This window comes from Portunus trituberculatus, chromosome 31 (genome assembly GCF_017591435.1).
Source record: "Portunus trituberculatus isolate SZX2019 chromosome 31, ASM1759143v1, whole genome shotgun sequence".
In the NCBI taxonomy this organism is placed as follows: domain Eukaryota; kingdom Metazoa; phylum Arthropoda; class Malacostraca; order Decapoda; family Portunidae; genus Portunus; species Portunus trituberculatus.
Window position 1 is genome coordinate 485909 of NC_059285.1, and position 26834 is coordinate 512742.

Consider the following 26834-nt stretch of genomic DNA (forward strand, 5'->3'; position numbering starts at 1 on the left):
CCATGATATGGTTACACTACTCTAATAAGAAAATACATAGCAATCTTTTTTTTATATATAAATACGGGTAAGACACAAATTTACCCTGTTTTAAGAATATCAACAAATTATTGTATCTCCCTTTCACTGGTTAAATGTTAACCATAAAATATTTGTGTTTTTATCAAGGGTATCTCCCAAGTGTGTGTGTGTGTGTGTGTGTGTGTGTGTGTGTGTGTGTGTGTGTGTGTGTGTGTGTGTGTGTGTGTGTGTGTGTGTGTGTGTGTGTGTGTAATTCACTGTTTGATCTGCTGCAGTCTCTGATGAGAAAGCCAGACGTTACCCTACAGAACGAGCTCAGAGCTCATTATTTCCGATCTTCGGATAGGCCTGAGACCAGGCACACACCACACACCGGGACAACAAGGTCACAACTCCTCGATTTACATCCCGTACCTACTCACTGCTAGGTGAACAGAGGCTACACATGAAAGGAGACACACCCAAATATCTCCACCCGGCTGGGAAATCAAACCCCGGTCATCTGGCTTGTGAAGCCAGCGCTCTAACCATTGAGCTACCAGGCCGTGTGTGTGTGTGTGTGTGTGTGTGTGTGTGTGTGTGTGTGTGTGTGTGTGTGTGTGTGTGTGTGTGTGTGCCTATAGTATATAATGCAGTTGACTTGTCTATGTCTGTATATCTGATGATATAGATGACTACATCAATGACTTGCCTATGCCAACACTGACGCACCTATACACATATGCATTCAGGCACACAAGCACACACGCATTCAAGCACACATGCACATACACATTCAAGAATGCACGCTCACACACACACACTAAAAAATGTGGTTTGGAGAGGCACTTCTCAGGAAACAATGTGGCACATTTGTGTCAACCAGACAAGATCTGGCTGAATTACGGGGTAGCAAGAAATAAAGTTTGAATTCTTTAAGTCCATCACAGTTGGGCTACATGGAGGCAGTCCTGCCACATTGCCACCATTGTTGCCTAAGGCTGAGGAGATCACAGCACAGTTATAGTTGTGTGGGAACACTAGGCACCCTGTGAAGAGGGATTAGTTTTGTCAGACTCCCTTACACATTTTTGATATTTTGATACATCATACTGGAACAGTTCCAAGTCCAACTTGTACATTTCTATAAGTCCATCCATCTGTTCTTTGGTAAGCTGACACAAGAACTTGCTTGCCACCTCTTTGGTAGGGCCATCACGAGCACGGTTGATCATTTTAGGCTTGATGATATCCTTGATGCCTGTCAAAATTACATCATGTCATTAATTTTGACTTCAGTAAGTGCTATGAGAGTTAAATGACACAAGCTCACCACTCTATAACCACTATGTAAATCCTGTTAATTTTTCATTTACTTTATTTATCTTTTTATTTGAGAGGAGTACCTGCTCTGAGTAACAATTAAGAAGAAGAAGAAGAAGAAGAAGAAGAAGAAGAAGAAGAAGAAGAAGAAGAAGAAGAAGAAGAAGAAGAAGAAGAAGAAGAAGAAGAAGAAAAGGAGGAAGAAGAAGAAGAAGAAGAAGAAGAAGAAGAAGAAGAAGAAGAAGAAGAAGAAGAAGAAGAAGAAGAAGAAGAAGAAGAAGAAGAAAAGAAGAAGAAGAAGAAGAAGAAGAAGAAGAAGAAGAAGAAGAAGAAGAAAAGGAGGAAGAAGAAGAAAAAAAAGCTATACTGTGAGAATTAACTGAGTGTAAAATGCATGAAAATACATGTTTTGGTTCAATCTTATGCAAATATGGAAGGTGATACCAGAGAAAGAACTGCTCCCAAAAGGAAAAGCCAGATCTCAAGGGCACCTGATCAAAGAATGCATGACATAATGTGAGCATCAATATTGTGTGATAGAATATAGAATGTGTACAATGTTGTAGTGCCTGATGCATAAGTAACTTAGATTTGAGAGTACTAGAGTGAAGGACAAGGACTAAGGATTAAAACCATTCTAATGAATTACTTAAGAAGTACTTGAGGTCTGCCAAGCATGGATATTAAAAGTAATTTTTGTGTTTATCAGGTACATACTTTATCTAGAATAAGTCAAAGAATTAAAATATGGAGAGTGTTAAGAGCAGGTCTATCAAATAAAAAGAATACAATAAAAGACAAAAGGAGAATGAGAGAACTTAAGATGGAAAAGATGGGCTGCAATGGAAGGAGTAAATGCAGCCTTTTTTGGGCGAGTTCTTCAGATTCAAGGCTCATAAGGTTAGTGACTACTGACAGCCAGTGTAGTTGGTGTGCTGGTATCCCAGTGATGTGGTGAAGGTGATACACAAATCTCAGGTAGACCCAGGATTACTTTACTTCTCTTGTGTTTTGAGTGCAAGTCTTCCTCAGAGAGATACAGAACAACTTAAGACCACACAGTATATGTACATGTACAATTTCTGGCGGCTCAGCCCACGGGAAGTCTGGCAATGGAGTGTCTTGAGTGATCCCTTTTCTATATCACTGAGAGGACCAGTAGTGCGGCGCCATGTGCCATGGCAATGAACTCTCCCTTGCGATTGGCCGCTTTCCTTGTCATTGTGCGTGCAGTTTCCACAGTCCTCCTCTCCCTCTTGTTCAGTGGTGCATGCAAGACTGAGGTGGCACCACAGTCTTACACGCAGGACCCTGGCATATGGTGCTGTGCTACTGGTCCTCTCAGCAACGGAGAAAAAGGACCAATCAGGACACTCCTTTGCCAGATTTCCCGTGGGCTGAGCCGCAAGAAAGTGTACATATGGTGCGTGGTCTTGAGTTGTTCTGTATCCCTCTGAGGAAGACTTGCACTCAAAACATAAGAGAAATAATGTATTCCTAGGTCAGCCTGAGATTTGTCAACCACTTCCACTACTCAACTGTCCAAACAAATGTACCCCAGTGATGCTTGGCTCTGTACAGTAAGCAACAGTAGTATGATGAATAATTCCACTCTTTGTATTTAGTATTGAAAAAAACAGAGTTCCAATATCCAATATAGTTAAACACTTATAGGGCATGTGGTACTATCATGGTTTTTACAGTATGTCACTTCATGCCATCATTGTAGCTCTCTTCAAATATGCACTTATTTCATTCATCAGTTTGTTAATTGTTACATGCTCTGTCATACCCATTATACGGTACTGTATGTAAGGCTGTTGTAAAACCCCTTTTACTAAATATACAAATCAAAACAAATTTCAACTGATTAACAAACCCTCATACTCACCAGATGAAAATATGATGTAGTTTCCATCTTCCTGGAGTGTTTCAACCTGAGAAAATTCAAATTACAGCATAATATAACATAATATATATACATACATATATATATATATATATATATATATATATATATATATATATATATATATATATATATATATATATATATATATATATATATATATATATATATATTGAAGCATCAGAGAATAAAAATAACATACCAACAGTAGCATAAATAACCTAGTCCTAATACAAAAGAAGAGTTGCAACTAAAGGATAACTTCTGTAGATGTGGATTACCATTATCATCATTACTGCAAAATTACACACACACAAAAATAAATACCTAACCAAACAGAAGCAGGAATGAGTTTTGTAAAAGAGATAGTGCAGATGAGTAAAGGATTGGATAAAGGTTTGAGCTCCTACCTTGGCAAACACATCAAATGGCACCAGACATGGGGTGCAGAAGGTGCTCATCGGAGTCCAGTGCTCATCCAACTTGTTGCCTTTGGATGTCTCATCCAGAAGGAACTGTACAAATTGAGGGAACGTGGCTATAACCTTCGACCCAGAGGGTCTGCCAGCCTTGGGCCATTTCCACTCTCTGTCCTTCACACCCGGTGCAAGGTTTTGGTAGGCCTTGGCCACAGCTCTTGATAGCTTACTGTAGTATCTGTTTCCTGACAGGATCTTGTCTCTGCAATTGTAATATTATTTCACAAGTGATTATTTTGACTATAGTAATATGGCACATTTAGACAACACATTCTCATGTATGAATTCTGCTTTTACACTTTCCTTTCCTAAAGAAGGAACCATGCATTTATGTGATTTGAAGCCAAAAAACACTGCATCTTCATTACTGTGACTGATAATCATTAAATCTCATTTCAGAGTAAATACTTTTTCCTAAGGAAGAGAGCTGCCATGAAAATGTTCCCTTAAAAGAACCTACTTATTCACGCAATACCCTCTCACAGTTTGGCACAGACTATTTCCAGTCTCTTGGAGAAAACACATGACACACAACAGGTGAGGTCCAGTTTTTGGTCAACCTCCAGTGATATGACTTATTGAAATATTTGGTTGAGGTCTGAATTGTATGAGGTCCAAGGAGTTTGAGGTCTGGGGCTCCACAGCATTGGTAAAATTACCAAGCAAATATTTCTGTGTGCCTTCATGGTTTTAGACAAATGTATCTCATCATCAATCCACATTTATTTCAGGTCAGGTCACCCACACTCCTCAGAGCAGATTCTTTCTTTCATTACTCTAAGATGAAGGTGGGAAAACTGACCTGTATCCTGAGACGAGGCGCTCAAAGGGATGCCGCACAATCATGAAGAAGAGTGGACGCTGAGTGCTGTTCATGATTCTGTTCAGTTCCTCTACACTGGGTCTGTGGCAAAGGAAACATGGCACTCATAAACATACAAAGTTTTTTTATATGTAGTCCCATCATTTCTTGATTATCAGTTTGTTGTCATAATTCTTTTTACATGAAATGTGTGCCAATGTCAAAATGATCTTCACTTGGTTTAAGATCTGCAGCTCAAGACCACTGAAAAATATAATTAAATAAAACTCAAATGTAGCTCTTAATGAATTTCCAATCTTTCCTTATCTAAAATTTTAGCTTACCATGAAGAAAATCATCTAATCTTCATAAAAAACATGTAAGGAATGTATCTTTACAAAACACTTCATTAACTTCTTTCAGAAGAGCCATTTAAAAATTTGTTTTTACTATATTTGTAATTTGTACAATGATTTATCCATAACTGAATAATAGTTGAAAAACACACTTCTGCTACTCTTTCCAGTTGTATACTTTCATACCAGTAGTCTACAGAACACAAAAAATGTGATGCTGCTCACTGCAACTGAATAGAACGAGCAAATGCCTGTACAACGTTGCAGTTACACTCTCTTCTGTGATGTATTGATGGTTAGTTTGCCAACATATGGTGTAGTCAATAAAAAAAAAAAATGCAACTTAGAAATAATTCAGATTTCTGTCTGCTGAGGAGGTGAGGCGAATGCCCACCTTGTGGACAGGTCAAGAACCAGCTGTACTCTAGAAGGCTGTGTGAAGACAAATCAATCCAGATCCCTCTATCTGTACAGAACCAGCTCTTCTGCACTGACTTTTTTTTTTTTTTCATATTATGGATTCCTAATGCAAATATACACAAGTAATGTTTGTTAAAGAAGGTTACTATTTTAATGATTTGTTTTCAACAAGAACATCTCTTGACTGGATTTAACAACCCCAAACAGACACAAACCTTTTGTAACGTTTTCGAGCCAGAGTGACAGGTGACTCCTTGGTGTGGAGGAGCTCAAATTCTGAGAAGCCTGCCAAGAGGTTAAAGTTGTAAAACCATGTGGATGACGCTGCTTTGAATACATTGCACCATGTCAAATTGTGCTCCTCATTGATAAGGAATTCCCAAGCATTGGGCTGGTAGGTCCTGTTGGCTTTGTCCAGCCCATAACGCCTGCAGGTCTGAAGGGAAATAGTGGTAGTTATGAGCAGGAAAATCACAGGATGAGGAGATCTTAGTCATCTATGAAACAATAGAGTTAGGTTTGACATATTCATATCCAAGAAAGATAGTAAAGGAGTTTCAAGAAGAAAAATGTCAACTTTGCTAAGAAATCATGGATTTCTTAGCAAAGTTTCATTAGTCAACATGTTGACACTCACTTCAACATAGCACAATGAATTAGTATATGATTTTATATTTTTTGTGATTCTCAAGATACTTTTTCATTTAAAACTTCTGATCACTTATAATACCTAAATTGTTGAACACTGGTTAACCGGGGTTCTGCACATTCTGAGATCAAGCAAGTCTCTACTGAAGCACTTCTAGTTACTGTACATTTTACTAAAGTCAGCGATAAAGGTAACTGTAATGAACATGCCTATCATGAACTTGTGCCCACAATAGATGATTAAATATTGGGATCACAATTGTAATCTGGACACACCTCCTCCACGTGTCTCTTTCGCTGTGAAAGACGGCCCACCAGCTCACTTGTCACAGTCCATGACCCCGGCAGTGTCACATTCTCCACCTGAGAAAGACACTCAATTAATCAAAGAAGGCAAGTGTAGCTACAACTTACATATGTCAAGAGAGAGAGAGAGAGAGAGAGAGAGAGAGAGAGAGAGAGAGAGAGAGAGAGAGAGAGAGAGAGAGAGAGAGAGAGAGAGAGAGAGAGAGAGAGTTTTGCAAGCACCTTCTCAAGCCTCAAGCCTTACAGCCTTGCCTCACCTGCACCCTGGAGATGTACATATTATGCCTGATGAGACCTTTCTTGCTCAGTCTGTTCAGTCTACATGTACGATTGCACAGCTGTTCTGTGTCAGAGTTCTGCTGCTGCTGCTGAGGAACTCCGGCATTGTTAAAGCGGGTTGGTGTCTCTGCCGACTTGTTTCTTGGTGGGTGGCAGTCGTACCCACACGGAGCAGCCACAACTCCTGATGCATTGAGAAGGACACGTGGCGATGTGCTCAGGACGCCAGGGATGTCTATAGGTTGTGGGAGGACGCCCTCAGTGTCTAGGGAGTGCCTGTAAGCCGGCAGGTCCTGGAAAAAAAACTCGCTATTAATAATGTAGATTCTTAGTTAATTTGCGTACTATTTACAAACTGTAAGTCAAGACTAACTAAGAAACTTTGGTAGATCTGCCTAGCATCAAATCCTCTTTGGGACAACTGCTGACTGTACTTGAAACCATCCAGGAAATCAACAATACATGTTTCTCACACTTTACAATTGGGTTAGATTCCTGAAAACCAGATCAAATAACAAACAATCAAATAACAAACTTAAGGCCTACTGGCAGTAGTTACAACCTGCCCTCTAAAAAGAACTTTCCCCCTTCACACAAAACTACAAGCACTTACTACACAAACACACCATTCACTTAACACTAAAAAATGGTAACTCCTATATCAGCCTCGGAGTTCCCTTCTGGGCAGGGGACAATAAATGTCTCTTGGCATCGACCAAAAATGTCTTGACACCCCTCTTGATTTTTTCTTCATTAATTTCTGCAACATTCACGGTCTTAAATATAATTTTCAATCCGTAGAACACCACCTCTCTTCTGCTAAACATCATCTTCTTTTCTTCATCAAAACAGGTGTCTGAGGCAATTGGCAGTAGCCCCTTCTCTGTTCCCTCCTTTCCCTTTCCTCAATTTCTTCCCATAGCTGGATGTTACATCTATGTAAGCAATGACTTGACTTGCTCTCTCGTTCCCACACTCTTGAATCTTCTGAGTTTTCCACCATCTGGCTCTGACTCAAAAGTCACTCTCTAACTAAATTTATCTGTGCTATCTATCTCTTCCCTAACTCCTTTGACTATAGAAAATTCTTTGACTATTTAACTTCTAAAGTGGAGCACATTCTGTCCCTCTATCATTTCGCAGAGATCTCCATCCTTGGAGATTTCAATGTTCACCACCAGCTTTGGCTTTCCTCTCCCTTCACTGACCATCCTGGTGAACTAGCCTTCAACGTTGCTATCCTCCATGACCTAGAGCAACTGGTGCAACATTCTACTCATATCCCTGACCGTCTTGGAGATACGCCCAACATTCTTGACCTTTTCCTTACCTCTAATCCTTCTGCTTATGCTGTACCTTCTCTTCTCTGTTGGGCTCCTCCGATCACAATTTTGCATCTGTATCTTGTCCTATTTCTCCAATCCCTCCTCAGAATCCCCTAAGGCCTCTGGCATTTTACCTTTGACAGATGGGGGACCCGAGGAGGTATTAAGCTGATTTTCCATGGAATGATTACTTTTCTGTGTCAGAGACCCATCTTTGTGTGCTAAACGCATAACAGAGGTGATAGTGTCTGGCATGGAAGCATACATTCCTCATTTTTTTCTCAACCTAAACCTTCTAATGGCTGTTTAACACAGGGTGCGATGCCAGGCGGGACACGCTGTCCCGCCAAGCTGTGCTGACTTTGGGTGCTATGGGCATGCTCACACCAGGCGCGATGCTAAGCCAGACATTTGCTGCGATGGAGGCTGGTTGGCTTGATCTGCAGCGATGGAAGACAGTACTCTATGGTCCCCTGACTTGGAGGAGAAGAAGGAGGAGGAGGAGGAAGAGGAGTTATTAATGTTATTTTGGGCCTTGAATAATAAGAGGAAAAAGAATTGGGTATATGAAGCAAATATGAAACAACTCGAATGTGGTGAATATCATCATCTTATTCAAGAGTTGGAAATGGATGAGGAGAAATTTCAACAGTATTTCAGACTGACTCCAGCTCAGTTCTCTGAAATTCTATCATTCATTGAACAAGATGTTAAGAAGCAAGGCACCAACTACAGGAAATCCATCAGTTCATGGTGAAGGACAGTGAGTGAGTGAGGGAGAGTTGAGAAGTCAGGTCACTGTGGTCAGAAAAAGGTGTGCGCCTCTGGAGATGAGAGCACAAAGGCAGGAGTCCCAAGGAGGCATGAGTCATCCAAGCTATGGCCAGAAAAATTGTCTGCCCAGTGATCTTGGAAGTGGTGTGAGTGGTGTGGTGGGTGTGTGTCCCACAGCTTTGGAAATACACTGAGGCAATTGTAAACCATGTAGTTTCACACCACGTGAGTGGCGTGTCTCGCCTCCAGTGTGAAACGCCCTTAAATTTTGGTTTAACACAGCCTGTTCTCGTGCTATACAAACACTCCTTCATAAATAGAAAATGTCAAAATCCTTCAAACTCCAATTCCCATCAAGACTTCTGTCATCTGGCCAAAAGCATCTCCAATAACTTTACTTCTTCATCTTTCCTTACTTTATTTCATCCTGATGGCACCACTGCCATCTCTTCTGTCTCTAAAGCTGAACTCTTCTCTCAAACCTTTGCTAACAACTCCACCTTGGATGATTCTGGGCTTGTCCCTCCCTCTCCTCCTCCCTCTGACTATTTCATACCTTCAATTAAAATTCTTCATAATGATGTTTTCCACGCCCTCGCTGGCCTAAATCCTCGGAAGGCTTATGGACCTGATGGGGTCCCCTCTATTGTTTTCAAAAACTGTACTTGCGTGCTTGCACCTTGCCTGGCCAAACTCTTCCAACTCTGTTTATTGAATTTTACCTTTCCTTCTTGCTGGAAGTTTACCTACATTCAGCCTGTTCCTAAAAAGGGTGATCACTCTAAACCCTCAAACTACCGTCCTATAGCTTTAATCTCTTATTTGTCTAAAGTTCTTGAATCTATCCTCAATAGGAAGATTCTTAAAGATCTGTCGCTTCACAATTTTCTATCTGATCGCCAGTATGGCTTCTGTCAAGGTCGCTCTACTGGAGAGCTGACTTTCCTTACTGAATTTTGGTCAGTGGTGTTCCTCAGGATTCTGTCCTGTCACCCACTCTCTTCTTATTATTCATTAGTAATCTTCTTAACCAAACCTCTTGCCCTATCCACTCTTACGCTGATAATACCATCTTTCCACATCTTTTCAGAGATGCCCAACCTTTCAGGAAGTGAACAGGTCATGCAGGGATGCCAGAGAATGCCGACTTCAGATCTCAGATTTCTGACTGGGACAGAGAAATCTCAATAGTTTTCAATGTCTCAAAACTCAATTCCTCCATCTATCAACTCCTCAATGTCTCAAAACTCAATTCTTCCATCTATCAACTCCACACAACCTTCCAGACAACTATCCCCTCTTCTTCAATGACACTCAACTGTCTCCCTCTTCCAGTTTTTCTTGCCCCTCCAACTGCTAACTCTGTACAAGGGCCTTATCCGTCCTTGTATGGATTACTCTTCGCATGTTTGAGAGGTCCCACTCACAGTTTTATTAGACAGGATGGAGTCAAAAGCTTCTCGTCTCATCTACTCCCTTCCTCTGGCACACTGTTTTCAGATTTTTTCTCACCGCCGGAATGTTGCATTTCTTGCTATCTTTTAACACTATTTTCATGCTAACTGCATGCCTGTCCTCTTCCTGCACCTTGCTGCACAAGGCTTTCTTCTTCCTCTTATCCCTATTATGTCCAACTCCAATGCAAGAGTTAACCAGTACTCTCAATCTTTCAAAGCTTTCTCTGGGAAACTCTGGAACTCCCTGCCTACTTTTGCATTTCCATCTTCCTACGACTTGACTTCTTTTAAGAAGGAGATATCAAGACATTTGTCCCTTACTTTTGGATAACTTTTAATAACTCTAGGGGAACTAGCAATCCAGTGGGCCTTTTTTTTTCCCATTTTTTGTTGCCCTTGGCATAAAAAAAAAAAAAGAAAAAGGGGAAAGTTGTTTCTCGCCATTTACTTACATAATTATGTTGGTCTGTTCTTTCCTCAAAGTACCCATTCTGTATATCAATATGGTAAATCAATGAAGCTCTACACAAAAGGCTACATTGGTATCAGACATGAAAAGTTTAATTGATGCTCAGTGTAGTAGGTGGTGAATGAACACGCTTTACACATAGTCTGTCATCTTCAAGGAGGCGCGTGTAAATATTTACTTCTCATAGTGTAAAGATTAAAGTTTTTTTTTTTTTCTCAAACTTGTACCTAAGAGAAATCCATGTTGTATCCATTCCACCATATTAACAATTACTAATCACATGATATATGGAGGGGAAAAAAAAAAAATTATCGCGGATTTACTCATGCCCGACTCTTCCTAATGTTTTGGCTGACTTGCTGCATATCTCCGCCCACTAGCTTCACTCTTCACTGAGGAGTAAGGAGCGATAGCCTTCCTTCAAGCTCCGGCAATGCCCCTCTTGTGTGACGGCACCTCAACACACACACACACACACACACACACACACACACACATTACATGAATTAGTCGATAAATAAATAACAAGACAAAATAACAAATAATAAATAAATAAATAAATAAAATAACAAGAATAATAATAATAATAATAATAATAATAATAATAATAATAATAATAATAATAATAATAGACGAACATTGCCTGTTTTCTACGTCCGGTTTGGTCAGTGTATGAATTAATGGTGTCACCGGTACTGCGCCTCCTAAGTAAGGGACTTCAGTTGTAGCATTACCCTCAGGGAACCCTTACCACAGATCAATAAATATATGGATAAATAAATGTAGAAAAATAAATAAACAAACAAAAATAAATAAAAAAATAAGTAGAATTAGTAGATGCGAGGAGGTGAACACTGAGCAGATAGCGAATAAAGTCTGGTGAGCATACAAGGCAAGCTAAGGGCAGGCAGAGAAGCGGAGGAGAGAAGCCCTGGGTGGGGACTGAGGAAGGAGGAGGATGTAGCTGCTGTACTGACTCTGAAGGTGATGTGGGCGGTGCGGGAGTGGAGTTGCTGCGTAGGGCGGTGAGTGGAAATGTTGAAGATCACCATACAGAAGCTGGCAGTCGCCGCCAACAACACCAGCGACTTGAACGTGACCCTCATCCCGAAGTTACAAGCACGGTGCTGTCACTTTCAACTTTGTGGACCATCAGTCACATGGTTGACCAGCAGCAGCAGCAGCAGAAACATCAACAGCAGCAGCAGCAGCAGCCTCTCGCCTCCACCAAGTGGCCGCCTGCTGCACCATCGTCTGTCAACTCTCAGTCACGATTCTGCAACACAACATACATACACTGTATTACGAGGTGTAAAAATAGATAGATGAATAACTTGGAGGAGATAATAGACGCCTGCCGAAACCACAACTCTCCTCCTTCACACAAAACTACATGCACTACTACTATTACATACACAACTCTAAAATTTCAAAATCATGGTGACCCCAACATCAGCCTCAGAGTCACATTCTGGTAAAGGGACCATAGACGCCCTCTGGTCGGACTGCTCTTCAGGTATACCGACGCTAACTGACACCCTCTCTCAACTTTTTCTTCACTAACTTCTGCAACATTCGCGGTCTTGGATGTAATTTTCAATCTGTAATACATCACCTCTCCTCTACTATAAAACTCATCGTCTTTTTCTCACTGAAACACAGGTATCTGAGGCAACTGACAGTAACCCCTTTCATATATTCCCTCCTACTTTCTCTATCCTCTATCAAACCAAAAGACTATTCAGGTAAAAAAATAAATAAATAAAATAAAAATAATAATAATAAAGTAAGAAAAATAAATAAAGAAAAAAAATGATCAGGTGATGTCCTTTTTTGATGAAAGAACTTCCAAGAGACAGCAGCATCAAACAGGTGTGTTCGTTTTAATAACTGGGTCATTGGAACAGCTGCTGTTGTAAGTAAGTTTAGCTCACCCTTGTCCATGGGAAAGGCCATCATCATTCCGTGCTGTCTCACTAGAATTGAGCTGCCTTCAGGGGGCCTGAATAGTGTCCTGCGCCTGTCAGGCAGCCGAACAACACACGTGTGTCGATTTGGGAACAAGGAAAGAGGCGAAACAAATGGTTTGGGAATGTCAGAAGAAGGGGTGAGGCATATGTGGGAAAGTCACTAGAAATGGACCTACCCGGCACGAGGAAGAGAGGAAGACAGAGTAGATCTATGGATACAGTGAAAGATACGCATGTGGTGGTTGTGACAGAAAGACGCAGAAGTCCAAGCGCGTTGCGAAGAAGGATGATCAGCTGTGCCAACGTCTAACTGGAGCACCCGAAAGGAGAAAACCAAGCAGAGCAGTCGCCTTTACTAGCAAAGAGACGCCTGGTCCAAGCGTCCACTGCTGCAGCGCGACACACGACACACCACACACACCACATGCGGCCCGACACAGCAGCAATAAAGCCGCGAGGATGCTGGTCAGGGCATGCACGCTCCGAGCCGGAAACATTACTTTTATAAGGTTCTAGTTGAAGAGACGTGTTTTGGAGGATGTGTTTTTGTGGTTTTAGTGACATATTTAAATTATTATTTACATTATTAACAGAAAAAAAAAAAACTCAAAAACCCCAGCTGCTTGTCATCACTGTTCCTGAAATTGGCCTGTGCTGCGCCTTAAAGCTCTGTGGCGGGACCGGCCAACGCCTGATGTTCACCACGAGCCTAATTCCCTCGAGAATGATTTTCAAGTCGAATTACGTAACATTCTCACAATAAGTATACTCAGAGAAAGAGTCTCGGGGGAGGCGGGGAGCGTCGATAATGCCCTCTCAAGCCTCTTCGTCCCTCCACATCCCTCCCTCTCCCGATTCTCCTCATCTCCTTCAATGGCACACGAGACCTTTTTGAGAGAGACAAAAGACGCGGAGATACCACCCCCCATCTCTCTCTCTCTCTCTCTCTCTCTCTCTCTCTCTCTCTCTCTCTCTCTCTCCTACTTCTACTACTACTACTACTACTACTATTACTACTACTACTACTACTACTACTACTACTACTACTACTACTACTACTATTACTACTACTACTACTACTACTACTACTACTACTACTACTACTACTACTACTACTACTACTACTACTACTACTACTACTACTACTACTACTACTACTACTACTACTACTACTACTACTACTACTACTGTTGCTGATGGTGTTTTTACGTGGACAAGTTAATCCATTCAATCAAGTAATTAGTCTGTTTCATTATTGTTGTAAGTTACACACACACACACACACACACACACACACACACACACTCTCTCTCTCTCTCTCTCTCTCCTACTGTTATTCTTATATTTGCTATCACAAGTATACATATTATTGTCGTTATCATCATCATCACCACACGACCACTACTACCACTATCATCACCATCACCACCACTACCACCATCATCATCACCGCCAACACCACCACTACTACTATCACTACCATCACCACTACCACCGCTACTAACTACCATTATCACATCGTCAATATCATCATCTTCACTATCACCACTCCCATGACGTTTGTGCACACCAAAGATTGTATACATAAATGTGTTATTTACTGCACATCATCATCATCATCGTTAAAAATCTTTATAATATTACACAAACTCACTGATGAAGATGCTCGGCGGAAATAAAGCGTGTAGGACTGACGGCTTCCTCCAGCTTCCTTTTTTTTTTTTTTTTAAATCTATACCCCGAGTGAGGAAGCCCAACCTACACTCGGACCGTGGACAGGATTCGAACCCGTGCGCTTGGAGACCCCTCGGACCCCAAAGCACGCATGGTTCCACTGTACCAAGGAGGCACTTCTTAATAACCTCACATCGTCAGTTTCAACACTCACGAGCCTCAGGACCGTATATTCAGAAACGCTTTGCTCTCCCAGGCCACAGACACAACTAGCGAGGTTTTCAAGGGTGTTTCTCCAGTTAATAATGCAGAAATCTTGTCAATCTGCCTCTAAAACCATAAAAACACATTAAAAACACGTGTATATTTAAATAAACCCTTTAGAAATAGTTGAGGTAAAGCACAGAAGTGTTTGAGAATATGAGTTTGAGTCAGTTGTGTGGTGGGTAGGTTCGTGGGCGTGGGCGTGGGCGTGGGCGTGTGTCATGGGGAGCGGGGTGCGCCAGGGGCAGCAAAGGGGTAGGTGTAGGAGGAAGAGTGCACAGTGATGGTAGCTGCGGCTGTAAGTGGGGAAGTAGGAGGACGCGTGTGTTAATAATGCAGTCCCTCACACGGCTGGGCGGGGGACGGAGAGAAGTGCATACCCTGAAACACTTCTACGCCGCGCCTCCACTTCTTTCAAACGGCTCTACTGGTTTAACCCCTTCAATAATGACACGTATTTTTACCGTGATTTTTTGGATGTGATTGGACGATTTTATTTGCATTACGAAGGGTCTATGGAGGTCAGAAGATTAATGCCCTGAGTACTTACTATTTTAACCACTTCAGTACTGAGACGTATTTTTACCGTGATTTTTGGATGTGATTAGACGATTTTATTTGCATTACGAAGGGTCTATGGAGGTCAGAAGATTAATGGCCTGAGTCTTTACTAATTTAATCCCGACATAAGTTTCTGAAGCTGTATAAAATTGCCTAGTAGTACCAGAATGAATATTGAAACGCGGCATGGTACTGAAGGGGTCAATCTAGACTAGTTTTTTAAAGATGTTACTATAATTCTAATGATAGATATATATCATTTCTACATTGTTAACAAGATAAACACTCTTGCGAACCTGTGAGGGAGGGCTAAGCGTTCCTCAACACCCAACACACACTCACAAGTCAGCCACTACCAAGGAACTGACTGCTTGACTCCCCGGCGCCGCCTCCTCAATGCGCCTTATGAGGGTCTTGCCTCTTGAGGAACACGAAAGAAGACCGAACACCTGCGAGCACCTGCCGGCCTGCGCTGTGTGAAGAGCGACACTGCCTGATCTAAAGTAAGAGATGAGGGGATGACAAAGGCAAAGGCTTCTCCCCACCTCGTACTGAACACTTGAATTATGTGAAGTACTCAGTAAATTATGTAAGACTGAGAGAGAGAGAGAGAGAGAGAGAGAGAGAGAGAGAGAGAGAGAGAGAGAGAGAGAGAGAGAGAGAGAGAGAGAGAGAGAGAGAGAGAGAGTTCTAACACAATGACTTATTCTTGCAACACACACACACTCACACACACACACACACACACACACACACACACACACACACACACACACACACAATCACTCACTCACTCACTTTCTCTCTCTCTCTCTCTCTCTCTCTGTCACGGCTCAGTGTACAGAAGCTGAGCGTGATGGAGGCCGTGGCTGGCATAAATTGGAGCCCACAAGAGACAGGTCTAATCGTACACGAATCTCAAGGTAAAAATGTGTCCCAGTATTGAAGAGGTTAATGTTTGCCACACTATTGACCACTGTATACCTGAGATGTTCAGTACTAAGACCCGTGTGCAGAAACGCTTTGCCCTCTTACGACGATTATTTCTAGACTTTATTTGAAGATACTCATTTTTATGGTTCTGGAGGTGGATTAGCAAGATTTCTAGTTGATCATAAGGAGAAATTGTCTTGAAAACCTGGCTAGTCGTCTATGGGGACTTGAAAAATGGTCGTGGTGAGAGAGCAAGACGTTTCTGAATATGGCAATAGATCCCGACAACCAGTAGAGCAGCTTGTCAGGAGCGAGCGAATCAAGATGTGGCATAGGTCGTGTTCAGCCAATGACTTACACGAGATCCGAAGCCTTACAAATGGTGTGTGTGTGTGTGTGTGTGTGTGTGTGTGTGTGTGTGTGTGTGTGTGTGTGTGTGTGTGTGTGTGTGTGTGTGTGTGTGTGTGTGTGTGTGTGTGTGTGTGTTACCGAAAGGAAAAATTGTAGATGAAAATGAACGGTAAAAAGAACAAAAAAAAAAAAAGAGCAGAGAGAGAGAGAGAGAGAGAGAGAGAGAGAGAGAGAGAGAGAGAGAGAGAGAGAGAGAGAGAGAAATCAAATAGCATATTTCAAAACAGAAGGCACGACTATACACACACACACACACACACACACACACACACACACACACACACACACACACACACATTATGCATGAAATTTTTCCCTTCCTTCCGTTCCTTCAAGGCAAAAAGAAGGGAAGGAGGGGAGAGAGAGAGAGAGAGAGAGAGAGAGAGAGAGAGAGAGAGAGAGAGAGAGAGAGAGAGAGAGAGAGAGAGAGAGAGAGAGAGAGAGAGGAGGAAAAATTATCTTAAATTATAGTTAAGAGTGAGGGAACAGTAAAGGTCGTGGCAGTATTTTTCATCTATTTTTTTTATTTTTCTATTTAATTTATTTTGAGAGGGCAAAGAATGTGTGTGTGTGTGTGTGTGTGTGTGTGTGTGTGTGTGTGTGTGTGTGTGTGTGTGTGTGTGTGTGTGTGTGTGTGTGTGTGTTTCATGTCTAATCATCATACATCATAGTAATCATGACAACGACAACAACAACAGCAACAACAACGAATAATAATAATGATGACGACAACAACATCATCAACAACAACAACAACAACAACAACAACAACAACAACAATAATAATAACAAAAATAAGAATAATAATAATAATAATAATAATAATAATAATAATAATAATAATAATAATAATAATAATAATAATAATAATAATAATAATACAGATTCTCAAGAGAGAGAGAGAGAGAGAGAGAGAGAGAGAGAGAGAGAGAGAGAGAGAGAGACAGCGAACACAGGAAGTGCACAACCCCGTCTCTCTCTCTCTCTCTCTCTCTCTCTCTCTCTCTCTCTCTCTCTCTCTCTCTCTCTCGTTTATTGCTTACGAGACCAATCCTTAATATCAAAAGTTCAGTTCTCTCAGCAGCATAACCACTCCAGTACCAAGACACGTTTCCAATCTCACTCTGCTTACTATCTAGTGATTCTAGACAGCTCCAGGAAACTCATGTGGTGGATTAAAAATAGTGAAGACTGTGGCCATTAATCTTCTGACCTTTCCTAATGTCAATGAAATGGTCAAATCGCACACAAAACTCAAAGTAAAAATGTGTCCCAGTATTGAAGGGGTTAAAATAATGAAGGCTGTGGTTATTAATCTTCTCACCTCCATACACCTTTCCTAATGTCAATAAAATGGTCTAATGGTACACAAAACTCAAAGTAAAAATGTGTCCCAGTATTGAAGGGGTTAAAATAGTGAAGATTGTGGCCATTAATCTTCTGACCGCCATAGACCTTTCCTAATATCAATAAAATGGTCCAATCGTACACAAAACTCAAAGTCAAAAAATGTCCCAGTACTGAAGGAGATAATGGTTGTTCTGAGAAGCCACACATTCCTTCAGTTCATTCATTACAATCATTGCATAAGAACACTTCAGTAGCCGCCGCTATCCGTTCACTCAACACTATGAATGACCTCCACTGTTGACTCTTTTCCTTCTTCTTCCTCATCTACTTGGCTTACTTCGCGTTCTTTTCTTCCTCTTCCTCTTCTTCTTCCTACTCCTCCTCCTCGTCTCCCTCCTCCTCCTCCTCCTCCTTCTTCCTGCATTTATTCTTTCTCCTCGTGGTCGTAAGGTGACTCCTCCGCTAGTCACACGACCTTTTTGCTGCACAGCTGACGGTGTGTGTGTGTGTGTGTGTGTGTGTGTGTGTGTGTGTGTGTGTGTGTGTGTGTGTGTGTGTGTGTGTGTCTCTCTCTCTCTCTCTCTCTCTCTCTCTCTCTCTCTCTCTCTCTCTCTCTCTCAACATGTGTCCATCTTTAACACTTGAACTCGTTACATGACACTAGAATTACTAATATGTGACACTACCACCACCACCACCACCACCACCACCACCACCACAAGCAATAAGAACGATCACAGTATATGTTATTGTCTGCTGTAGTAGTAGTAGTAGTAGTAGTAGTAGTAGTAGTAGTAGTAGTAGTAGTAGTAGTAGTAGTAGTAGTAGTAGCGCGATAGCGGAAGTAGAAAAAACAGGAAAAAAAGTTTATGAACAGGAGCAGCGGCGGCAGTGATGGTGGTGGTGGTGGTGGTGGTGGTGGAGCGCAAGTAGTAGTATAATAGCAGCTGGAACTATAACAGTAGTAGTACTAGTAGTTGTAGCAGTAGCAGTAGCAGTAGTAGTAGTAGTAGTAGTTTATGAGCAACAACAGTAATAATGGCGGGGACGGGGACGGGAACGAAGGAGGAGGCTGAGGCGGCGACAGTGGTGGAGGAGTTGAGTCTCTCTACGGGGCTGGTCTGGCTTGATCGCTCGTCCCCGCACAAGAGTGATGGGGAGGCAAACTAGAAACAATACCAGGAGCCGACTTGACTTGAAGGCCGACACAGGCAAGGCTATGGCCCGTGACAGTACGACGACCACCACCGCGAGGGAAGGAAGCAAGGATGACGATGATGATGATGATGATGATGATGATGATAATAAAAATAATAATAATAATAATAATAATAATAATAATAATAATAATAATAATAATAATAATAATAATAGCAATAATAATAACAGCTGGATGTTGTAGCATCGAGTTGCGACTTTAAGACTGCCGCAATGCTGACACTCACACTTGACTTATCTTCCTTCATTGTAACACTCGGGTCCCCTCCTTCCCCCCCCACCCAGCAGACTCAAACAAGCCAACTATGCACCAAACACTTAAATTCATAATATATAAAGCGCCGTGGAAAGGAGAGCAGCCCTGCACCGCCGCGACCCTTCACCCTGCACGCCAGCAAGTAGGCCCCTCACTGGCACACAAACACCAGCTTACCTGTAACTCATTAACTCCTTCAGTATCATGATGCGTTTCCATATTCATTCTGCTTACTATTTGGTGATTCTACACAGCTTCAGAAACTCATGTGGGGAATTAAAATAGTGAAAAATGTGGCCATCAATCTTCTGCCCTCTATGCACCTTTCTTAATGTCAATAAAATGGTCTAATCGTACACAAAACTCACGGTAAAAGTGTGTCCCAGTATTGAACAGGTTAAGCTCTCTTACCTTAAATGCTTTGTGGTGTGCGGCGCGGTGTGTGGGGTGTAGCTCCCTGTCACTCTCACTCACTCTGCAATAAGAACACAAAGCATATAAGAGCACACGAAGACAAGGGTTGGTGTGAGGCAGTCAGTCTTATGTATAGTGACAGTGGCTTTATACTCGCACGACACACCTGACTGTTTGCATGTGTCATCCAATTCATATTGTCCTTAAGTGCGCCCTAATGACGCACTACTGACAAAAGTTATTACTGAATATAAGAGCATAAAAACATCAGGAAAGATCAGAGAGAGAGAGAGAGAGAGAGAGAGAGAGAGAGAGAGAGAGAGAGAGAGAGAGAGAGAGAGAGAGAGAGAGAGAGAGAGAGAGAGAGAGAGAGAGAGAGAGAGAGAGAGAGAGAGAGAGAGAGAGAGAGAGAGAGAGAGAGAGAGAGAGAGAGAGAGAGAGAGAGAGAGAGAGAGAGAATCTGGCATCAATCCCTCCTCGACTACAGCCAACATACGTGCGAGTACTCTAATTATATCTATTACTCAATGTTGAGAGAGAGAGAGAGAGAGAGAGAGAGAGAGAGAGAGAGAGAGAGAGAGAGAGAGAGAGAGAGAGAGAGAGAGAGAGAGAGAGAGAGAGAGAGAGAGAGAGAGAGAGAGAGAGAGAGAGAGAGAGATGGTTCATTGACAAAGCTAATGGAGACTTCTTTGGTGATAGACAGCACTCTAGAGGACAAGAACAAGAGTAACCATTGTGAGACGAGAGCACAGAGGATGGTGACGACTCTCCCTCACTGACCGCCACAGTGATTGGTGCCTTCCCTCACCCTCTAGTCTTCTGCTCTGCTTGGAATCAGTGCGCCACATCAGAGGTATTCATTTTCAAGATATGGAAACAAATAAAAACTGGCAGGAAGGGAATGCAGATGTTGTGTGTGTGTGTGTGTGTGTGTGTGTGTGTGTGTGTGTGTGTGTGTGTGTGTGTGTGTGTGTGTGTGTGTGTGTGTGTGTGTGTGTGTTGTGTGTGTGTGTGTTTTGGTCAGGGCGGAATAAAAAGTTTTCCATCTCATTAATTCTTCTCTCCTAATTGACTGTGTTTATCCTCTCTCTTATCGTGGCAATGTTACATCTCTTGCTGTTTTATCCCTTTATTTTCACATCAATTGCTCTTCTGATCCTGTTTTTGCGTGCCTTGCCTCCTCCCGCGGCCTCACTGCACAATGAGTTCATTTTGTCATCACTATTCTGTCCACCTCTGTCCAAGAGTTAACCAGTATTCTCATTCATTCATCCCTTCCTTACCCTGGTAAACTCTGGAACTCCCTGCTTGCTTCTTCCCACCTTCCTATGACTCGGAATCTTTCAAGGAGGTTTCAGGACATTTGTCCAGTAATTTCGGAGTACCATTTTCGACTGGCACCTCAGTTGGCCTTTTTTCATGCAGTTTTGTTGTTTTTGACTAATGGCTCTCCTACATGAAAAAAAAAGGCAGGCACTCACGCGACCCCAACTAGTGTCACATAATACACGAGAACACGTACCAGGACGTGAAGCCCGCGGCGTGCACGTTCCTTTGCCTTGTGACGCTCCCAGCGCTGATTACACATGTGACAATCATTAGTGGCTCTACTGCCATCAAGTATTTAACGGGAAGGGCAATCCGTCAGAAAGTCTCATTAGTTTTCTATTGGAGATGTTTGGGACATAGCTTTTGTATTTTCAAGGGTATATTTGTGTGTGTTTTTTTTTTTTTTTTTTGTTTTTGGGAGGGGGGTGGTGCTTTGCAGTTCCTGTACATGTAGGTAGCTTGCCTTCCATCTCCCACCTGTCTTCATCGCCAATGGTTGCATCAAATCTCCCTGAGAACTTTTGAGCGGCTCGCCACAAACAAAATGATTATTGCATCCACTGCACTAAATGTTACGCTGCATCACTTGATCCAGGGTGACGTAGGAGTAAATAGGACGCAGTATATAGAGGCTACCTGACCGCCGCTAACGGACACACCACCTCAACATGTACGTACCTCGTCCTACGTGTCCAGCCACTCCTCACTTTGGGACAGGTCCTTAGAAGCTGCACTCTACCCCTTCAAGGTAAGCCACTTCACTTTTTACCTATCTTATTTTATCTTATTTATTTGTGAACAAACCATTACAATTTTCTGTCGTTTTAGCGCCACTCCCGCCTCCCAAAAAAAAATAAATAAATAAGGGAATAAATAAAAAAAAAACAAATAAAAAATAATAAATAAATAAAAAACAAATTAGAAAAAAAAAAAACAGCTCTTTACTGGAAGCTTTCGGTGTGTCTCTCTGTCTGTCTGTCTGTCTGTCTATCTATATGTCTGTCTGTCTATTTATCTGTCTTTTCTTTCACAGTTTCCATCCATCTGCTCCTACATTTGTCCATATATCCACCTATTTACCTTTCCATTCATCCATATAGGAAGAAAATGTTCCAGAAATAAGTTGAAGAATGGATGGAACAGAGTCAGTAAAGAGAGTGTAGTGCCGAGTGAACACAGGAAGCCTTACCACAAGATTGGACAAATTGAGAGTTGAAAGCTGAGGGAACGAGAGATGCTTTATGCAGGAAGTGGTGCCTGTAGACATGATGGCTCCTGGCACCAACCCTTCCCTTATAATGACCATCCACTGACACATCCCTACACAGAACACAGCATCCCTTAACCCTCTCCCCAAGTGATTCCTGTTAATAATCACCAAAAAACTCTCTCTCTCTCTCTCTCTCTCTCTCTCTCTATTCATCAATTTTTTTGTAACTGAATTTAAGAAAGGTATCAGAGAAAGTCCAGAGGTATTACTGAAGTCAGGAAATATGACGCACGTGTTATTTCGTCTTTAGTGTGTGTGTGTGTGTGTGTGTGTGTGTGTGTGTGTGTGTGTGTGTGTGTGTGTGTGTGTTTCACTGTTTAATCTGCTGCAGTCTCTGACGAGACAGCCAGACGTTACCCTACGGAGCGAGCTCAGAGCTCATTATTTCCGATCTTCGGATAGGCCTGAGACCAGGCACACACCACACACCGGGACAACAAGGTCACAACTCCTCGATTTACATCCCGTACCTACTCACTGCTAGGTGAACAGGGGCTACACGTGAAAGGAGACACACCCAAATATCTCCACCCGGCCGGGGAATCGAACCCCGGTCCTCTGGCTTGTGAAGCCAGCGCTCTAACCACTGAGCTACCGGGCGTGTGTGTGTGTATGTGTGTGACAGAGAGAGAGAGAGAGAGAGAGAGAGAGAGAGAGAGAGAGAGAGAGAGAGAGAGAGAGAGGAAGGGGTGTTTAATAGTTGTAATGAAAAGTGGAGGAATCTCTCTCTCTCTCTCTCTCTCTCTCTCTCTCTCTCTCTCTCTCTCTCTCTAAATAGCTACAAGAGAGATGGTGGTGGTGGTGGTGGTGGTGGTGGTGGCAACATCACAGGTGCGGCCAGTGAACTTTAAGAAATGCATGTCAACACCTTCCACCACCACCACTACCACCACCACTTTCCGCCGGTGTGCAGAGGGTCACCAGGTCAGGTGGTCTGTGTCGAGTCAAGAGTGAGCTTTAACCCCTTCAGTACCAGTTTTTATATTATTTTTTTCTTTATTTCTTTTTAATGTGGAACGCTTCACGATTTTGCGCGCCATTCACTTTATATATAAGAGGGAGAACTACCAAGGGGATAAAAAAAAATTAGAAAAAAAAAAAAACGCCCATTTGAATTGCACAGGGGCCATGCTAATCTTCTCTGCATCGTATATGTACCGCTGAAGCAAGTACTTTATATTCATTCTGCTTACTATTTAGTGAGTTTATACAGCTTCAGAAACTTATGTAGGGGAGTAAAATAGTGAAGACTGTGGCCAATAATCTTTTAACCTCCATACACCCTTTCTAATGTCAATAAAATGGTCTTATCGTACCCAAAACTCAAGGTAAAAATGCGTCCCAGTACTGAAGGGGTTAAAATAGTGAAGACTGTGGACCATTAATCTTCTGACCTCCATAGAGCCTTTCTAATGTCAACAAAATGGTCTAATCGTACACAAACTCAAGGTAAAAAATGCGTCCCACTACTGAAGGGATTGAAAGAAGATTAGAAAGCTGTATGGATGGGATTGGTAGGGGGACACAGGTAAGGAGATTATGTACAGGGGACGGCCCATATAGAGCTGGTGGTTTGCTGCTGCTCTCCTTGTAACCTGTTAGCGAAATCCTAATGGTCGGTAATCAGGGTAAGGCAAGAAGTGCAGTGGATGAGCCCCTTCAGTACCATGCCGCGTTTCCATATCTATTCTGGTTAGTATTTGGTGATTTTAACCCCCTCAGTAGCATGCGGAGTTTCCATATTAATTCTGGTTAGTATTTGGTGATTTTATACAGCTTCAGAAATTTATCTTGGGATTCAAATAGAGAAGACTGTGGCCATTAATCTTTTAACCTCCATAGACCCTTCCTAATGTCAATAAAATCGTCTAATCACACCTAAAAATCATGGTAAAAATGCGTCTCAGTATTGAAGGGGTTAAAGTTTGGGAAGTTGAGACAAAAGAGAGAGACAGGAAGGAACTGGTTCTCACACAGGGTGGTGGAGGAAGGGAATAAACTCGCATTATATAATCAGACTGTTGGTGTCGAGTCAATAGGGAGTTTTAACCCCTTCAGTACTGGGACACATTTTTTACCACGAGTTTGGGTGTGATTAGACGATTTTATTGGCATTAGAAAGGGTCTATCGAGGTCAGAAGATTAATGGCTGCAGTCTTCATTATTTTACGCTCCACATAAGTTTCTGAAAGGATTAAGAGATTAGAAAAAAAATATGGATGCAAATGACATGTGGAAGTAGTCAGGCGTGTCAACTTTATGCATGTATATATCTTTTTAGGGAGCACAAGTCTGATACGAATTTCTTGATCTGTAAAGTTTGTAAGTTGCAAGTTTACACCATTTATACCCAGGCAGGTAAATCCCAGCCTTGTGAAACTTCTTCATTCTAATTCCAGATTATCATTTTGCGCTGACAGAAAAAGCGTTTACGTATTGAACATTATTAACTTCTAGTACTGGGACGCATTTTTACCTTGAATTTTGGGTATAATTAGACCATTTTATTGACATTAGGAAGGGTCTATGGAGGTTAGAAGACTAATGGCCACAGTCTTTACTATTCTAATCTCCAACATAAATTTCTGAAGCTGTATAAAATCACCAAATAGTAAGTAAAATGAATATGGAAACGCGTCATGGTACTGAAGGGATTAAGTCCGTATTAGTCAGTAATGAACCAGCTGCCCACCTCAACAAACTACAGGCCAATCTCACAGCAATACAACGACAGGCTAAATAGTCAATAGTTCACTTCAGAGGTGTCGCAGGATCCAGTGACTTTTGACAAGCCTGTGGTCACGGTGGCGGTCTTTCAAATCCAGTTCGACGCCCACTCAGAACTTGATAAAAAACAAAATATATAAATAAGTAAAAAAAATAATAAAAATAAATAAATAAATAAATCTTTGTAATGATGAGTATCGTCAAAATGTGTGTGTGTGTGTGTGTGTGTGTGTGTGTGTGTGTGTGTGTGTGTGTGTGTGTGTAGGGGGGGAGGGGGGAGAAGCAGCACTGCGTCAAGGTAACTGGACGCCTTGTAGTTCGTGGCGTTGCTGATTTGCATGTCGCTTGTTCTCTTGCGTTTCTTGCCCTTCATGTCATACTGCTTGTTGTTCAATAGTTTGGTCATTTTTATCTTTTATTCCGCTGTTTCTGATTATGCATTAGTAGTAGTAGTAGTAGTAGTAGTTACACCAGATGATGATGATGATGATGATGATGATGATGATGGTAATGGTGGTGATGGTGGTGGTGGTGGTGGTATGTACTAGTACTCATCGCATCCATCCAGCACCAACAAGGCCACTTCACTAGTGTCGCCACACACCCCTGCGTGGCGCACTTGCAGCCCCTTCCACCCTGCCCCTGCCCCGCCTCCCTTCACTCCTCCAGGAAGAGAGTATGGGTGTCTCCTGCTAGCCTCAGTCCTCACCTCCTCCTCCCAGTCAGGGCCCACGTAACTCACTCCCTGCCATCACCACCCTGCACGCCACGCCACGCCAAGCCACGCCACTCACTATTCTCTGACTAATATTCACGTTTAAAAGCAACGACACTCGTAGCGCCGTTTCCTCAGAGTGAAGTGAAGCATTACGGGTGGACACAGGAGGCGCCCTGTGTGTGTGCAGGAACAGCGCTATGAGGTAACTCTCTCCACGCTGTGGCGGAACATTCTGGGGGTGAGGGTCGCCTCCCCGCGATGGTGGACACAACTTCTGCCACTACATCGTGCCTGCAGGACTGCCAAGTGTGAGGCAAGCAGGACACTGTGCCATGCAGCCCACCACCCTCTCGTCCAGCCCGGGGCTCCGCGTTAACCGCCACACAGCAACAGCACAAAACTCTTCTCGTGTTCCGCATGCCCCGCCACGCCTCACGAGTCGCACATACACGCCTGCCACTCACTTCATACAATTCCTTATCCTTAAACCTGCCTGCCTCTCTCGCTCCCTCAGCCTCCACCACCTCCACCCACCGCGCGACCCAACTAACCTGGCGATGCGCCCCGCACCACTCTGGCTCCTCACTACACCGCTGCTGCTGCTGCTGCTGCTGCTGGTGCAGCCTGTCGTCCTCCACGTGTCCGGCAGGGAGTGTCGGACAGGGACACATGCACTAGTATCGGCAGAGGTGGTGAGGGACAAGCCATTCCCACCCCATCTCCACACACACACACACACACACACACACACACACACACACACACACACATGGCAATTCATCGTCAGTGTGCGTCATGTGATTTAAAAGTTGCTTGATAAAGTTCAACTTGTGTTCCTTCAATGAAGGTTTAGCATCATTGATTCTTAAATGTACGCCACTCAGTAATCTAGCCATTGGTTCGGTGAGTGGCGCGTCAGCAAACCATTCATTATTCACTCATCACAACATCCTGCACACGGAATGCCGCTCCTAAGTCAAGTTAGGAGTGAGACAACCTTCACTGAATAATAGATGGAGCCACGCCGCGGACAAAACGATATTGACCCTTGACAATGCCTGCCGATGACACTGAATGGCACGGGCGTCACACACTCAGAGGTTGACGCCGCGGTGACTCACTTTTTGGAGCGCGGTTAGCCCAACACAGGCAACCCCTGGACATGCCCCACTAATTCGTGGATTAAAATTTA

At 42.6% G+C, this 26834-nt stretch overlaps 1 protein-coding gene across 1 annotated transcript in view; it reads right to left on the reverse strand.

Annotated features, from left to right (window-relative positions):
- Nucleotides 1-581: 581 nt before the first annotated feature.
- The window catches only part of LOC123511449 (carbohydrate sulfotransferase 11-like), a 68528-nt gene continuing 42275 nt past the window's right edge, over nucleotides 582-26834 (reverse strand). Inside the window, exons 2-10 of the mRNA XM_045267358.1 lie at nucleotides 19596-19659; nucleotides 11525-11823; nucleotides 6501-6815; nucleotides 6214-6300; nucleotides 5505-5725; nucleotides 4514-4615; nucleotides 3643-3913; nucleotides 3215-3260; nucleotides 582-1261 (exon numbers count right to left, since the gene is read on the reverse strand). Of these exons, the coding sequence (XP_045123293.1) occupies nucleotides 1041-1261; nucleotides 3215-3260; nucleotides 3643-3913; nucleotides 4514-4615; nucleotides 5505-5725; nucleotides 6214-6300; nucleotides 6501-6815; nucleotides 11525-11653 (1392 nt within the window). The 5' untranslated portion in view covers nucleotides 11654-11823; nucleotides 19596-19659 and the 3' untranslated portion in view covers nucleotides 582-1040. The remainder of the gene's footprint in view (nucleotides 1262-3214; nucleotides 3261-3642; nucleotides 3914-4513; nucleotides 4616-5504; nucleotides 5726-6213; nucleotides 6301-6500; nucleotides 6816-11524; nucleotides 11824-19595; nucleotides 19660-26834) is intronic.